Source organism: Petaurus breviceps, unplaced genomic scaffold (assembly GCF_028583685.1).
Source record: "Petaurus breviceps papuanus isolate PSGF00001 unplaced genomic scaffold, PetGlider_PUasm1.0 90925, whole genome shotgun sequence".
Lineage (NCBI taxonomy): Eukaryota > Metazoa > Chordata > Mammalia > Diprotodontia > Petauridae > Petaurus > Petaurus breviceps.
In genome coordinates, this window is record NW_027187380.1 from 5459994 (window position 1) to 5476603 (window position 16610).

The 16610-nt window shown below is 44.0% G+C and overlaps 1 protein-coding gene and 1 long non-coding RNA gene across 4 annotated transcripts in view; one reads left to right on the forward strand and one right to left on the reverse strand.

The window, feature by feature from the left end:
* Positions 1-16605, forward strand: part of LOC138152427 (uncharacterized) — a 23779-nt gene extending 7174 nt beyond the window's left edge. For both annotated transcript variants that reach the window (XR_011166103.1, XR_011166102.1), the window contains exons 2-3: positions 5238-5352; positions 16004-16605. This is a non-coding gene — a long non-coding RNA (uncharacterized lncRNA). The remainder of the gene's footprint in view (positions 1-5237; positions 5353-16003) is intronic.
* PLEKHM1 (pleckstrin homology and RUN domain containing M1) overlaps positions 7789-16610 on the reverse strand; it is a 39502-nt gene continuing 30680 nt past the window's right edge. For both annotated transcript variants that reach the window (XM_069076188.1, XM_069076187.1), the window contains 3 exons: positions 11231-11294; positions 10541-10698; positions 7789-10231 (listed from right to left, as the gene is read on the reverse strand). In XM_069076188.1, coding sequence (XP_068932289.1) covers positions 10120-10231; positions 10541-10698; positions 11231-11294 — 334 coding nt within the window. In that variant the 3' untranslated portion in view covers positions 7789-10119. The remainder of the gene's footprint in view (positions 10232-10540; positions 10699-11230; positions 11295-16610) is intronic.

The window sequence follows — 16610 nt, forward strand, 5'->3', positions numbered from 1 at the left end:
CACACACACACACACACACACACACACACACACACACACACACACACGACAGAACCTTCCCCATCCTTTCTTCCCTATCATAGTATCCATAGTTCCAGAAGCTGGGGGAATCCTGTGGTTCTCACCATTCTTATTGTACTTTCACCAAAATACTAATAGTTGCTTCTTATGGAGCACTCTAAGGTTTGCAAAAAGCTTTTAATAATTAATAATAATAAGCTATCATTTGTATATATTTATAATAGCTCTTTAAGGTTTACAAAGTATTGCTATCTCATTTGATTCCCATACACTATCTAATTTAAGCCCCCAAATAATTCTGTGAGCAAGGTGGTCTTGTCTATTTTACAGATGAAGCAACAGGAACTCAGAAAGGTTAAGGGACTTGTCTGTAATCACACAGCCAGGGTTAGAGGTAGGATTCAATCCTATGATTATTGACTTCAGGTCAAGTGTCGTTTCTACTATCCTGACCCCTAAGCCTTACTAGGGTTTCCTTCTAGTAAGGAGGATTCCCCTCCCCCTTTTAAAATGATCTCACAGTGTATCCCTGTTTATTTTACCAACACTGAAAAAAGGTAGTGCTGTAGAATAGCAGTCTGGTCCCCAGTACACATGGTAGTTTACATATTAAGTTTTCAAAAATACATCAATTCTAAGTAGTGCCAGTAACATCCTCATTTTACAGATCAGGAAACTGAGGTATAAGAAGGTTAAGTGATTTACCTGGGACACACAGTGTCAGAGCTGGGATAAGAACTTACCTAGGTCCCCTGAAACCAAGTCTTGATAGAATGATTTCTTTCTTTGCATTATATCTGATGCCTATCAATCCTTTGAATATAGAAAAAGTATTAACTCTCAAGTTAAAGAAACTAGATTCACATCTCAGCTCTAATACTGACCACCTGTGTGACTTTGGACAACTCACCTAAGCCTCTCTGGGCTTCAGTAGTTTTTTTTTTTTTGTAGGGGATAGGCAGGGCAATTGGGGTTAAGTGACTTGCCCAAGGTCACACAGCTAGTTAGTGTTACATGTCTGAGGCCAGATCTGAACTCAGCTCCTCCTGACTCCAGGGCCAGTGCTCTATTCACTATACCACCCAGCCACCCCTGGGCTTCAGTATTCTCAACAACAAAGTGAAAGGGTTGTTTTAAGTGATTTCTAAAGTCTCTTCCAGCTCATAACCCTGTAATCTCAAGAGGCTATACGAGATTAACTGGAGCCCTGACCTGCCTACAGGCTGACTAGGGGGCTGGAAGGGGGCCAGGTTTCTTGGTTGGGCTGTGCTCTGGCCCATCCGATTTTCTCCTTTCCCCATTCATCCTAGTGCCCAGTTCCATTGTTCCTTGGGTCCGGTAACATGGGAGCTAGATATAATTCAGTAAGCCTGTGTTCCAGGAATTGCAGTGGGTGATGGGAACACAAAGACAAAAAGGAAACAGTGTAAAGGAGATGGTGTGGCGGGGTTCAGGATCCTGCAATCACCGCTTTTTGTCTCACCCTACTATTGGCTTCCCAGGACATAAAAGAAAAGAAAACCAACCAACAAACGACAAAACTCCCTTCACTCTGGGAAGTACTAGCAAAGGATCTGTAATTCTTTTGATCTTTTTGTTAGCTCAGAACTCTCAGCCAAAGACAGAGCTTCTGGCAAAGCACTTCAGTGGTAAAGTAGCTAACACTGTTTATAAAGACAAAGTAAACATTTAAAATAAAGAAAGGTAAACTCTCCTCTCCTCTTGAAGAAAAGGTTTTACGTTTCCTTGAAGGAGCTCAAGGGGAAAAAGGAAATGGAGGTTTATCACCCTAGGGCAGTTCTGGGGGATTACAGCAACACCTTGACTGCCTGTCCCTGATTGACCCAAATGGCCTCAGTTCCAGCATCCTAGCCCCTCTCCTTGTTGCGGCTGCCTCTGTCTATAGTTCCGCTCTCTTGGCTCCCCAAGGTTTCTTATAGCTTCCCCTTCTCTAGCTCCATGGGTCTTCTCTTTGTCCTATCACGAGCTGGGTTCCTCTTTGAGTCTGTTTCTGGACTCAGTTTGGGTTCCTCTTTGAAACTGTTTTTTGGACACAATTAAATGACTTTTAGAGGTCACCATGAGACATGGCCTATCATTTTTCATCCTATTTGATTTCTTCCTTTCTGACTGACTCAAGGAATTAATTTAAACCTCAAAACCTTTTGTGTGGATGCATCATTGATAATTCAGTACCTCATTTCAGCTCCTTTTCCTGTGAATAGGTCTTGGATTTCCACTCCCTTAAATTCTTCCTTCAGTTAAACATTTGTTGTCCCCAGCAAATCAACTGGAATAATCTTGGCAAAATCCGTAGTCCCAAATTCTAAATCACACTTTAATGACTTGGGGAGGCTCAAGCATTGTCCTTCCATGTACAATGCCTTGTACAAAAGAATCTCAGAAAAGTCCAATGTAGATAAATCTGCAAGGCCACTCCCAAAGAAGAAGCATTTATGCTTGAAACCTCAATTTCCAGCCTTATTACACATTACTGCCCTTCTCACACCCTGGTTCAGTCAAACTGATCTTGTCGTTCCTCATGGCACTCCATCTCTTATCTCCATGAATCTGTATAAATTGTCCCTCATGTTTGGAATGTTCTGTCTTCTTAGTTTCTTTCAAGATTGTAGCTCCAGGGGCGGCTAGGTGGCGCAGTGAGTAAAGTGCTGGCCATGGAGCGAGTTAGGTTCCGGCCTCAGACACTTAACACCCACACAAAGTGTAACCTTGGGCAAGTTACTTAACCCCAATTGCCCAACAAAAGGCAAAAAAAAATGCTTTAAAAAAAAAAAAAGATTGTAGCTCCAATGCAATATTCACAGTGCCCATGGCAACTATCAATTTGCTGGTGTAATTCTGAATCACAAAATATGACAGACTCTCCACATGGAAGACAGAACCAAAACATTTATTCAAACACCAGAAAGCCTAATCCCAGCACCAGAAAGCCAAATCCATTATACCAACAAAGAAATCTATATACAATAACAATACAGAGGGCACCACCATCCCCAAGCCTCCCCCTGCTAGGGCCTTCCCACAAACGAACACTCACAACTCACTGCCTGCTTCCTCTCTTTCCCTCAGCTCTAAATCACCAACTTCCTCTCAACTCTGCTCTACCCTTCCTGCTCCATCTCTTCCTGCTCCACCTGCTCAGCAAGCTCCTCCCACCACAGGCTTCATGTGAATCAAACTCATGTGACTTAGGCTCCCATGTGACTTAAGCAGGTCACAGGCCTTTTAATGGATGGGAAAAATCTCCCCATTAAGCAAAAATACATTAACAATACAAAAGTTCAGCTCAATCAGCCCACCAAGGCTTTCCTGACCACCTCCCCTCCCAGTTGTTAATGCTTCCCCCCTCTCTTTACATTTATTTTGTTGTTTTGCAGTCATGTCCAACTCTTTGTGACCCCATTTGGGATTTTGTTGGCATAAGATACTGGAGTGGTTTGCCATTTTCTTCTTTAGCTCATTTTATAGATGAGGAAACTGAGGTAAACAGGGTTCCATGACTTGCCCAGGGTCACACAGCTTGTAAGTGTCTGAGGGCAGATCTGAACTCAGGAAGATGAGTCATGCTGACTGCAGACCTGGCACTCTACCCACTGTGCCACCTAGCTGCCCCTATTTATTCTTTATGTACCCGCAAATGTACTTGTCTCTCTCTGATAGGTTATAAACTCCCCAAGGTCAGGATTGTTTTTTTCACTTTTGTATGCATCCTGGGTGTCTAGTACAAAGCCTGACACAAAGAAATTGCTTAAGAAAAGCCTTTTGAATAACCAGGGGCTGCAGAGACTAGCTCTTTCCTCCTCAGTGCTCCTTTCTGAGGTGAAAATGGGAAAGGAGACTTCCAATAAAGATCATAGTCACTTCCTCCATTGGTGAAGGAATCTTTTTGCAGCAAGTTATAATTCAGCCAAGTCTGCCTGGCTTCCAAGGCAGAGAGGTCTCTGTAATGTCACCAGGCCCTTACTTACCCCCTTCATCCAAATACCCTACAGGGTACAGTCATTCAGATCCTCTCCCTAGCTGATCTGGTGCTTATTTTATGTATATAGTCATGTAGTGTTTTAATGGAGAGATGAGACTCCCAATCATAACACACCTCTTTAGGGGAGAAGATCTGGAGGGGCAAGCAGTGTCCTAGAGGGACCTTTTATGCCTAGCTTGTGAATGAGGAACTTCAAATTTGAAGCTAAATCTTAGGGAAGAGAAAAGTTGATCTGTTTCAGGGTGAAATCACCCAAACTCCACAACTTTTTTTCCTCCAATGTTAACTAGGCAAGGGGTAGTGGTAGTGGTGGGGAGGAGAGCCTTCACTAATTGGGTGAAGACCTCATTGAAGCAGGGGCCAAGACAGCACCTGATTCATATTTCTCTTTCCAGTTCCCATTATATGATTTCTTTTTGTCCCCAGGGATGTCAATTTGGGTTCCTCAGGGAGGAATCAGGGTGGAAAGGCTTTGTGTAGGATCAGAAGATGACAGTAGTAGCAATGAGGACTCCCACCCCCAGCCCAAGCCCCCTGTACACAGACACCCTGACTCCCACCAAGAAAAGCAGATGGAGCTTGGAGCAGGTATTTGCCTAGCCACAGGCCCCACTTCTCCTAGTCTGGATAAACAGAGAGGAAATAGGCAGAGGAAGCAAGGGTCAGTCTATTCATTTCTCATCTAGTGAATAAAACCCTTTTCTCACTCTTATTCATCTTCCTCCTCACCTCCAAGACTGACCACTTTCATCTTCAGAAATTCTAGGGCCTTAGGCTAAAGGGGAACCCTCCCAGAAGGCTAGGGTGGAGATGGGGCTAGTGGCTGGTGACCTCTGGAACTTGCCCTCTTTTTAGTTGGTAGGGGAATCCACCCCCTATCCCTCCCAAATACACACTGCTGGTAGGTAAGACATTCCCCCACCAATGTCTTACACATTTTTGGAAGCAGGACTGGGCAGGAGCCCTCTGAACCAAGTAGCTCCCAAAGCATATCCCTACCTGTTCTTGTCAGTTTTTTGTCTCAAAGGACCCATGATCTTACTGATGTGGGCACCCTTTTATACCTCAGGCTGATTGGTTCTGAACAGAATCTTTCCCTAAATCCTACAGTCAACTCACCCAATGCCTAGAGGCTTTCCTCTGGTATTTCTTGTATTTCCTGGACATAAGTGTAGCACTAGGGCTGTTATCTGTTGTTTTCTTTTGGCTACAGACTGGTGTACCATCATCACCACAAAATGACTGAAGGCCCGAAGAATGAGACCAGCCCCTAGAGAGGAAGAATCAACCTAATAATCAATATTAGGCACTCAACTACTTCATGTAAGGTGGGTTAAGACAAAATGAAGTATTCCCCTTGCCCTCCTCCCTTGTCCACAAAGAACTTACATTCTTTGGGGCTTAGAGGAGTGGGGTGGATGGTTCTAATATGCAAATAGATAAGCATATACATGATACATCAAAGAGAACAGTAATAACTAAGAGGATCTGGAAAGACTTCCCATAGATGGTATCTAGGGTTCACATTGAAGCAATCGGGTGTACCTTCCAGGGATGGAGATGCGTCTATACAAAGATAATATGGGGAGGACGGATGAGTCTGACAAGGTCAATTTGACTGAAACAAGTACATGAAGGGGAGCAATAGAGAAATAAGCCTGGGATTCCAGAGAGGGTTGGGGAAGGAGGATTAGAATCATGCAATGGGGACACACTGAAGGTTTTAGCAACTGTGTGGGGAGGTAGAGCTTAAGAATGGAGATGGACTGGAAGCTGGGAGTCTAAGAGACTGTTCTACTAGTCCAGGAGAGGTAACAAGGCTGTGCATGAAGATGCTGGCTTTTCAAGTGGAGAGGTTTCAGGGTAAGATGTTGCCTGGGGAATTGACTTTCTCATCTGCCTGAAGCCCAGTGTTATCACTGTGTCACAGTCCCATCATCTGCCTCAGAACCTATCCTCTCCCTCTTTTTAACATGCTATATATAAATGAGCTATTATTACAAGGGGCAGCGTGGCATGGTAGAAATAGCTGGTATTGGGGTGGCTAGGTGGCACAGTGAATAGAGCACCGGCTCTGGAGTCAGGAGGACCTGTGTTCAAATCTGACCTCAGACACTTAACACAAAAACTAGCCGTGTGACCTTGGGCAAGTCACTTAATCCCAACTGCCCCCCCCCCCAAAAACAGCTGGTATTTATCTAGTGCTCTAAGGATTGCTAGGTCCTTTAGAGATACGATATTGGAGCTTTGCAGCAATCCCGTCAGGTAGGTGTTGGTCATCTGAGGCAGGATTTTATTGTGCACCATGAAAATTTTGCAGGGAGACCTGCATCGACATCTCATTTTTGATGCGTCCTATGTGACTTTGGGACAATTTGTTCTCTTTCTGGACCCGTTTCCTCTTAACGGTAGGTAATTACACTAGTTATTTCATAGACTGAAGGAAGCATTTTGTAAACCATCTACTTTATTCTAGCTATACAGCGAATGAATGAAAAAACATTTAAGTACTTACTTTGTGCCAAGGGCTGGCAATGTTAACAGAAAAGCTGACAGTCCCTGCTCTCAAGGAACTCACACTCTAATGAGACAACACATCATAAGAAAGTTCAGCTGTGGGGAGGATGGACAGGTCCAGAAAGATTAAGGGTACACTGGTGGGGTGAATGGGGGAAAAGGAAAGGGAATGAGCATTTACATAGGGCCTACTATGTGCCAGGCACCATCTAAATGGTTGGTTTTTTTTTTTTACAAATATTTGATCCTCACAACCCTGTGAGGAAGGTGCTATTCAGGAAACTTTAAGAAGTAACTTGCCCAGAGTCACATAGCTAGTGTCCCAGGCTGGGTTCAAACTTGAGTCCACCAGATTTCAGGCCCAACCATTTATCCACGAAGTCACCAGTTGCCTCCAGGTAAAGCCCAGACATCCTTATGTTACATTAGTAGGTCAGATGACTGTGCCAAGGGTCTGGAGGGCATTGAGGCAGGACTGATGGTAAGGCCTGGAGGGCTTTAAGAGGTGACAGCAGGGCAGGCTTCAAGAGGAACAGTTGGAAACTTCCGTCTCATCCAAGCTGTGTGAGCAGCCCAGTGGTTTGGATAGATTCTAGGGGGTTCACAGCTGAGAGAAGGGGCAGGATGAGTGCCCTCAGTGATATTATAATTAGGACTATTCTACCCAACAAATGAGGAGAGATTTACGGCTAGATGGGACCTGAGGAGGAAACTGATGTCCAGAGTTTAAGTGATTTGGCCAAGATCAAGCAGGAGAGACAACTCAGCTTCTGCTGAAAACCTGCCCTTGATTTCAATCCCTCCTCATTTTTAATGGCACCTACTTTTCCTGAAACACCTAGGTATGGGAATTCTACTTAGGAAAGGATCTGGTAAACTCTTCCATACTTCTGTGAAAGCAATGTGCTTCATTTTTATCAAGGCGTATTTTTGTCTTAATCAAAGGGTAGACCTTCAGCTGAACACAGAACCTTTACTGAAACCCCTAATAGCATACTTCAGAGGTGGCCACCTATCCTTTGAAGTGTTTTTAATGCCCAGTGACTGGACATTCATTGCCATGAAGTTCGGGTTACTGCTGTTTCCTTCAAGGACACAGGCCTCATTGCCTTCTGTCCAGTCATCATGAGGGACAGAGCAGTTTTCATAAGAGGTTGTGGGAGAAGAAGGGCCAGCTCCTCACTGCCCACAGGCTTGGGATTTGTAGCTGCAAAGATGGTTCTGGGAGTTGGAGGCAGGCCAGGCAGTTGGGATGATAAAAGTCTTTACTGAAATATTATCCAAAGGAGCAGCAGTAGTTAGTAAGTACATTTGATGCAAATCACCCCCCAGGGAGAGAGCCCCACTCACAAGAAATGGTTTATTGTATAAAATAAAATTAAAAACACAAAATCCACATGGACACCATTTGGAATCCACTTAGCTTTGAGCCAGATGGGGAATAAAGTTAACATTTGTGAAAACATAAGTAGATTTTGGGGGCTAATTTGGGAGGGGTTAAAAATGAGTGCACAGAAACTCAGAGATGGCAGTGATGAGGGAGCAGGGTCATGTCTGGATAGGATGAGGGATGATCCATCAAATACACTCACTTAAATATTGGAGAAAAGTCACCATGCAGGACCAGCACACATTCATATTCTCCTCACCCCCAACACACAAACACACACAGGGCCATCCAACTGGGAAAACTGGGGCAATTAAGGCTTTAAATAAATTGTGGTCATTGTCTGGGTGGTTCTTGCTCTGGGTAACAGTTACTATCCCAAAAGACTGCAGAGGGCCTGGGTACTCAGTTATCTGCAGGTGGCAACAGGGAACAGGAATGGCAGAAGCCTCCCTCTACCTGGCCTCTGCCTCCATCCATTGCACAATGCACAGTTCTGCTGGGTTAGGCAGGTGACTCAGGAGCTTAGTCAGCCCAAACAGCTCCCTCCTGGGGTGGGGGCAGGGGAGGTACAGTGCTAGCAATAATAGCCACCTTGTTGTGCCCTTAATCTGCAGGTATCTAGGCTGAGGAAGGAGCCCTAGGAATGGACTGTTCTGCAGTAGGCCATGCCAGCTGGTGGATGAAAACAGATGAGTCACCCAACACCCCCAGGGGGCGAGCACCTCATTTGCTTGAAGGAAAAAACACATACTCCTCTCCCCACACCAATTCTAAAGCTAGTTCTGTTAAGGAATACATTTATAGTTTCTTATAATGCCTCTCTAATGGATGAGCTGAAAAATGTCTCATAAAATAATGGCTTCATATAAAGATGAGATTAAATTTCCCTTTAAACACAAGGCTTGCTGCAGGAGCTCTGTCTGGGCAGTCAGAGCTGCCTTACAGACTCTGTCCCCCATGCTCAGCTTTGGATGGGGCCAGCTAGGGACAGGTGCATCCCAGGCACAGGCTGCTGTTGCTGCTGCTGCTGCTGATTCGTGGCCAGCAGAAGCCACTGTTGCACTTCAGGGCCTGGAAGTCCTGCAGATGGGAGGGATGCCAGGTACCCCTGAGGTCAAGCCTCTGTCACAGGTAGTGACAAACAGGAGCAGGTCAAGGAGACTTCAGAAGTTCCTGGACCACCCCTGAATGGCTGTGCCATTTCTGCCACTTCTAGTTAGAGGCTGGATTTCGGGGGGAAGAAGCAGGACACTGGTCCATATTCCTAAAGAACAAGGAAGGTGGAAAGTGCTTTTAGTGCTGGTTTTGAGTCATTTTGTGGTGGTCTCCAGTTGGGACCAGGCTCCAAGATGAGAAACAAACGAGGCAGTCCAATGTTCCTCCCCCAAAGAAAAGGGGGCCAGGATTCTCAGTTGAGAGGACAAATGAAAAAAGGAAAAAGAAAGAGCATCTCCCTGGGCCCTGATTCCACCACCAGGCACTCGGGGCTATTTGGCACAATGTTGCTCAAAAGGAGTTCAGCAGGGCCCCTCAGGACACACAGCAAGCTTCCAAACCCTGCCCAGGGCTGCACCCCCATCTTCTTTGTTGTTTCAAGCAGCCACTGTGTTCCCACTCCATCATGAGTGGGACTGGATATCCTGGGTGGCCTGGACAGAGTACAAATATAAAAAATATTTTTTTCACTCAAAGGGAGGAAAAGAAAAAGTATACCTTAGAAAACTAGAGCTTTTAGTCAGTAATGCCGAATTTAGAATGTCCACAAGTCTTGTTTCCACAGTGGGTGCCAGTGGCTGACTTAGGTAAGGTGAAGTGAGGTGAGCTGTAGGTCCCTGAAAAGGGAGACCTGGAAAGGCCAGTACCTGATTAGTGCAAATGGAGGCAATCATGTCTTTAGGGGCATTCCATGGCAGCATAAGCTTCTCATATCCCGTATGTGAAGTCACCAATACTTCTTCAGTGGCTTTTCCAGGGTGCTCACATCCCAGGGGCTGGACAGGTGGGTGACTGCTATTGAGTCACCTGGGTGAGCCCTCCAGTCAATGCTGAAGCGGGGATGGATAATGGGTTTTTCCCCACCCTCGATCTGCACACACTGTCCTAGCTGGAAATGCATCTGAATGTTAAACACGTCTTCTTTTCCCTGGTGGCCTGAGGTAGAGAAGCACACAAGGCTGATGGCCAAGGGTTAGGTATAAAGACTCTGCTCCTGATACTTCCTTCTGCGGGCACAACGGGGACATCCATTCTTCATTTGGGGTTGGCAGCTACCATGGAAGACGGTCTTGCACTCTCTGCACCTGAGAAGGAAAGAAAACAGTGTGGCCCAGTGACCCCTGTGGGACCCTCTAGAGGCCCTGGAGCCATTGGGCAGGAGCTCTGGATCTAAAGTGCTGACCTGAGCCTTGGAAACATCCTAAGTGGCAGCACTTTTCATCCAGATAATAGAGTGAACTTTTTTGTCTTAGCCTAGAGGTCTGAAGAGCTAAGGCCCTAAAATATTCAGGGCCAATTTTTTCCTTCCCAGAAGCAAGGGAGCCTCAGAATTGTTGATACTATCTGAAGGCCCTGCTTGGGTAGAGGAGGGGAAGGAGGTAGTTGCCACTTACCGTATTGTGGTATCAAACTCAAAAGGGAAGATGATGCCATTGTGGTGGCAGATTTGGCAGATGAAGCCCCGCTGGGTGCACAGGTCACAGTGATAGACGTGCTGTGAAGCAAATTCGATCAGATCCTGCAGGAATCCCTCAAAACTACCATCAGCAATCTGCCAAGAGGAAGCATCAAGGACAGTTCTCTCATGAGCCTTCTATGTGTGGATCACAGTCTTGCCACCCGGGGTCTGGCTTTGCCTCCCTCCTGGTCTTTGTGGGGCAGACCATGTGAGAGAGGAGAGAGGAGATGAAAGGGAGGGGGAGAGATCCAGAGTTTCCTAACCCTTTTATCACTAACACTTTCTCTTGACCTTACATCCCAATATTCATTTAAGATGGGGAAAGGAGGATATTTTAAAAATAGCTCATACATACATACTAACAGGACCACTGGGCCCAGCCTCCTCTACCATTCCCCGTATTTGGGACTGTGCTGTTGCCCTCCATTGCAGGGAACTGTGGAGATTGTTCACTCTCCCAGGCAGCTTTAAGTCCTAGGCTGGCAACACCACTGTGAAGTTTATAAAAAGGGCTTTTACTGTCCCATGCATCAATAGCCCTTGGGTACTTTTCCCATCCCCTATTCATTTTTTTCCCTAGGAATGAACCTGTAAGATCTTTGTGGAACAGGAGTTGAATTCTCACCTGCTGGAGGTCAGCAACACTGTACTTGTGAGGAGACTCTAAGAGATAGTTTCGGTAGTCGAGACTTCAGAGAAAACATGAAAGAGGGTGGTTAGTGGTATTTCCCTAGAACCAAAAATGTTTCAGGGGTGGAGGAGGAAACTGGCTCAGATGCTAACCAAACTTTGGCTTATACAACACAGATGGCTACAGATCCCCTACAGGGTTACATCCTGAGGAACAGAGAGGAAACACCTGGGGAAGTCATCACCTTGGTGCAAAAATCTCATTAGTCTCATTGTGGGAAACGGAAGAAAGAAGGGTCAGGGTCCAAGTGGAGAAAACCAAATCTTTATGGTTCCCTGAGAAATTTAGGCTTGGTAACCTGCATGTCACTCTTCAAGGGTTCCTTCTAACATCTGGAAGGACGATGTGAAGCAACTAAGGGTGTTTAGTCAGAACTGTGCCATGCATTTCCTCTCTGTCTCTCTCTCTCTCATATGTGTGTGTAGATATATATATAGACATATATACACACATATATCTGTATACATAGAATTAGTGATTAGGTGACAGCTTCTCCTTTCTTCCTCCTCCTCTCAGGAACAGACACTCTCAAAACTATACAACACAACACGCACACATCCCCTTAAAACTGTTCACAAAGGGGTTACTGTGAAGTCTGGAGATTTCCACGAGAACAAGAGGTCAGTATAAACAGTGATATACTGTCACTAACTTGAGTGCAATGACTTCTCCCAAGTAAACTTCCAGCTTTACACGGAACAGGAAGCTGCCCCTTATCACTAGCAGGAAGACAGTAAATGTGTATTGTAGCCAGGCCCCGGTGTCCCAAAGGAAGGGTGGGAGTTGTATTTGGATAGAATGCTATCTTTCTCCCATCAGTGCATCTTGTCCCATTGTTTTGGAAATTATGGAATCTAGCAAGAGCTGAAGGTCCTTCCCCATGGGCAGACCAAGTGCCACGTGACAGGTCAGGTGGCTTGCTTCTTGCACTTTATCCTTTACCATACTGGTCCAGATATAGACCACATTTCCTCCTTTAACTCTGGCTTCTTTTTTTTTTTTTTAAACCCAAGGAAGGTGTGTAATTAGCATTATTTTCCAGTGTACACCTATAGTATTTCCCCCTTCAAACAGCACCAGCTCATACTAGCTCTGGAAAGCTGACTTAAATTTTCAGTGTGAACTCTTACACCTTATAAATCAGCAAAAGAGATACAAATCAGGACTTGATTTATTGATCTGTTGATTGTCTAGAGTTGAAAAAATGATGAAGGAAAGGTTAATTAAATTAAATAGAGAGCCAATTGGCAACATTTACCAGCACACTCCCTGAATGTAGCCTATATTAGAATCAATTAAGAAATTACTATTGGGCATGAAATTGGCCTCTCTATTTGCATAATGGGAAGAATAATTCCTAGTATGAAGATCAATGACATTAAGAGTTTTTATACAAACTCACAAAAACCAGTTTTCCAAGTACATGAGGATAATTCTTTTCTAAAGATCTCTAAAAAGATTTTCTAAAAATCTCTAAAAAGAGATCTTAAAAATGAAATGGGTAATTTTGATCATGGGCCAAGCCACATGCCCTCCTTCATTTTCTGGCTCGGTTCCTGACTCTCCAAAGTTCTTTTTCCACTATAACCCAGCAGCCTTCTCACCCTGTAATATCATTTCACCCTGAAGCCCCCTCCTCTGATTGGTCAATTCCTCCTGGAACCTCCATTTTAGAAAAACTACTCAGAAGCTTGGCTCCCTGTCCCCTCCCCTCCTTCCCCCCACTCTGGTACCTTTGGTTTCTCCAGCTTTCACTTATGTGTCTTCCAGAACACATTCCAGAATGTAAGTTCCTTGAGGGCAGGAACTATCTTTTTGTCTGTATTTGTATTCCCAATGCTTAGCACACAACATGGCACATAGTAAGCCCTTAATGAATATATGTTGGGTTAACCATACAAAACCAAAAAGCTTTTTCAAAAAGCAAAATAAATGCAGTTAGAATTTAAAGGGGAGTAATTTAAACAATCTTTGTAGCAACTATCTCTGATAAAGGTCTGATAACCAAGATGTAAAAAGAATTGATGTAACAAGAGCCATCCTCCAATAATACTCAAAGGATATGAACAGGTTGTTCTCAAATGAAGAAAAACCAACTATTAACAATCATGAAAAAACACTCCAAATTACTGCTGATCAGCAGTATCAGATGGGCAAGGATGAAAAAAGAAGGAAGTAGTGATTGTTTGATTGGTTGTTGAGGACAGGCCCAATAATACATTGCAGAGTTATGATTTGGGTCCAACTATTCTGGAAAACAATTTGAAACTGTAACTAAAGGGTCACTATCCTTTGACCCAGTGGTCCTACTATTTAGGCAGCTAGCCCAAGGGGGTCAAGGACAGAAGGAAAGAATACTGATAGCAGAACTTTTTATTGTAGCAAAGAAGTGAAACAAAATAGGTGCCTATTGACTGGGAAATGTCTAAAAATTGTGTGTATATGTGATGGATTGTAACGACACCAAAGGAAATGATGAATATGACATGATTCAGAGCAAGAGGAATGAGCTGTATGCAGAGTTCAACAAGCAGTACCAGAGGAATTATATATACAATGACCAGAATAATAACATGAAGGAAATTAACTTGGAAAGACATCAGAACTCCGATCAAAGCAGCAATCAACTGACTTCATAACATTGATGATAAGATGTCCTACCTTTTGGAAGATAGGCAATGGATGCACTAAAGGGGCACAATGATATGTGCATTCCCAGACATAGGCCATGTGTCAAATTTGGTTGGGACACACACACACACACACACACACACACACACCTGTTACAGAGGAAGGTTTTTATTTGTGGTTGGAGTGAGTGAATGTGCTCTAGGTTTTCAGAATTTTAAAAATGTGATCACTTGAGCTCCCAGTGCCCAGGGAACTGTCTAGGACTAAGCTGAAGAGAAGGTGCTGAGATGTACTGGTAGTGAGTTTCCTCAAGCAGAAATTCCCTTTACCACTGTGATTGGGAGTTCAGTTCATATATGCTTATCCTAAAATGTGACACCTGTAACTGAACCCAACCCTCCAGATGCCTGACCAAGGCCTTCTGGACACCATGCCGCCTCTCAATATAACTACGTTAAGCATTTGGCTACCAGGTCACACTGCCCACTTTTCTTGAACTTGCAGTCCACAAAAGCCCCAATCAACTGGATTCCCCCTTATTCATATTTCAGTCTGCAGAAATCTTTTTGGACCCTGATTTTTCTGCCAGTGTGTTTGGTGTTCACGCCAGCTCTATGTCATGTGTGGTTTTGATAAGCATGTCACCCATGCCTTCAACCAAGTAACTGAAAAAAATGTTAGACAGCAAGGGGCCCACGGACATTCAATGGCAGACTTTGTTTCAGATTGGCTCTGATTCATTAATGATTACTCTTTGGGTCTGAGCACTTAATTTATTATTTCAAAGATCTCTAAGCTTTTTATAAACATGGTAGTAGTCCCCCAAGTATCAACTGGGAAGAAGATAGGCAACTGGATTACTAAACCCAACTTTCACTTTCATGTTAACAATCATGAGCTGCTGTCTTCTATCCATGATATATTTATTTACTAAAGGTTTACTGTTCAAAAGCTTTATAAACTTAAGACATTATATACCCTTTTTTCTTTTTATAGTAGTTATTTGCCCATAGGTTTAGGAAGTTAAGTTGATGGCCATTTTCTTTTTTTTTTTTTTAATTAATTTGTTTACTTTTAGTTTACAAGATTCATTACCACAACTCCTTGAGTTTCAAATTTTCTCTCCGTGACCATTTTCTTTATTTCTAAAGGGCAAATGAAAGGAATCCCAGACTGTCAGTCTTTAAAAGATTTTGGGTCCATCTAATTAAATCTCCTTATTAATTTATATATGATGGGGAACCTGAGGCCCACAGATGACTGAAAAGTTCCAGCTGCACTGAGAAAGGTAGAATAGAATCTTGTGGTAAGCACTGACTCTGAAATTCACAACTCCATGATTCCTCTCTGGTTACCCAGCCTACTGACATGAAGATAATGACTGAGAGACATATCTATGCTAAGCCTCGCTCAGCTGTGAACTGAACTTCGGTCAGATTATCCTTGGGACCCCTTCTACCTCTAAAAGTCAAGACTTCAGTGTCCCATCTAGTCAGGCTCACTCTTTTGCAGAAGCCAGTGTAAGGAAGGTAGAGAGTATGGTTATTAGGCCTGAGCACTTGCTACAATGCCATGAGTGGCTTTCTGATCACCAAACTAGTCCAAGGTTAATAACCTCCTGCTGGTCCTACAAATCCACAGGCAGACACCTGATATGCTAGAACCTGCACCATACCTGAGCCTATGGATGCGGAGGTCAGTTTTGCTTTCACCTGACAAAGATTTCACCATCTCTGGTCATAGAGGGTAGGGAGGGTTGGATACTCATGAATCTCTGGTCATGGGAGTCTTGTAAAAGTAAGAATGAGTCAATTCCTCCTGAGTGCTAACAATGTGATCTCTTAGTCACCTTAAAAGACAGGGAAGCTCAGATTTTGGGGTTTACCACAAGAGCAGGAGTAAAATCTGATTATGGAACTTTTCCAAAGTCCCATCAAAAAGATGGAAGAGGGGCTTTACACACAGGCTCAGAATTTTCAACATGCTATCAGAACTTTCTCCTGGTAATGCAGGTTTTTGGGTCACCCAGGCTGAGCTAGTGCTTCCTAAAAAACAATCAACCTTTTCCTTTAATAGGTGAGGTGCTATTGCAAGAATGGCTTAAGGGGTCTGTCTGCAAAGGGGAGCATGAGGTCCAGAAGACAGAAGAGGCTATCAGGGGAAATTGGAGAAGATAACAAGTCTATCATGCTGTACTCTGGACTCTCACTCTCCTTAAAGAAGTAGTTTCACAACTTCATTTAATAAACTGACTGGTCAATATCAGGTGATGTCTGAGTGACTTTACTGGGAAATAAAAATCACGGTTTGGAAAACTCAGCCCTTTAAATGGGGGAGGGGGAGTCCTCCTAGGCAGGTCTATTAGTCCTGAGTATTTCTCTCCAGTGCCTTTTTCTGTTCAGAAGATCTAAGCATGACCACAATGTTCCTATAGAGAGACGACTGGATTGAGGCAGGAAGTTTGAGGCACAAGTGAGTTATTCCAAGTTACTCAACATAACAGGGAGGGTCCCAAGTCTTGGCTTTCTGGGCTTGATTCCAAGACAAATTTTCTAGACCCTCTTCTGACAGCCCCACCACCATATGTTTAGATTAGGACTGCTTGGGAAGATGAAGTAGTGACTCCAGAATGTTACTCTGGACTGAAAGCTATGTGGTGTATACAGTGGTCAGGGCCAGCACT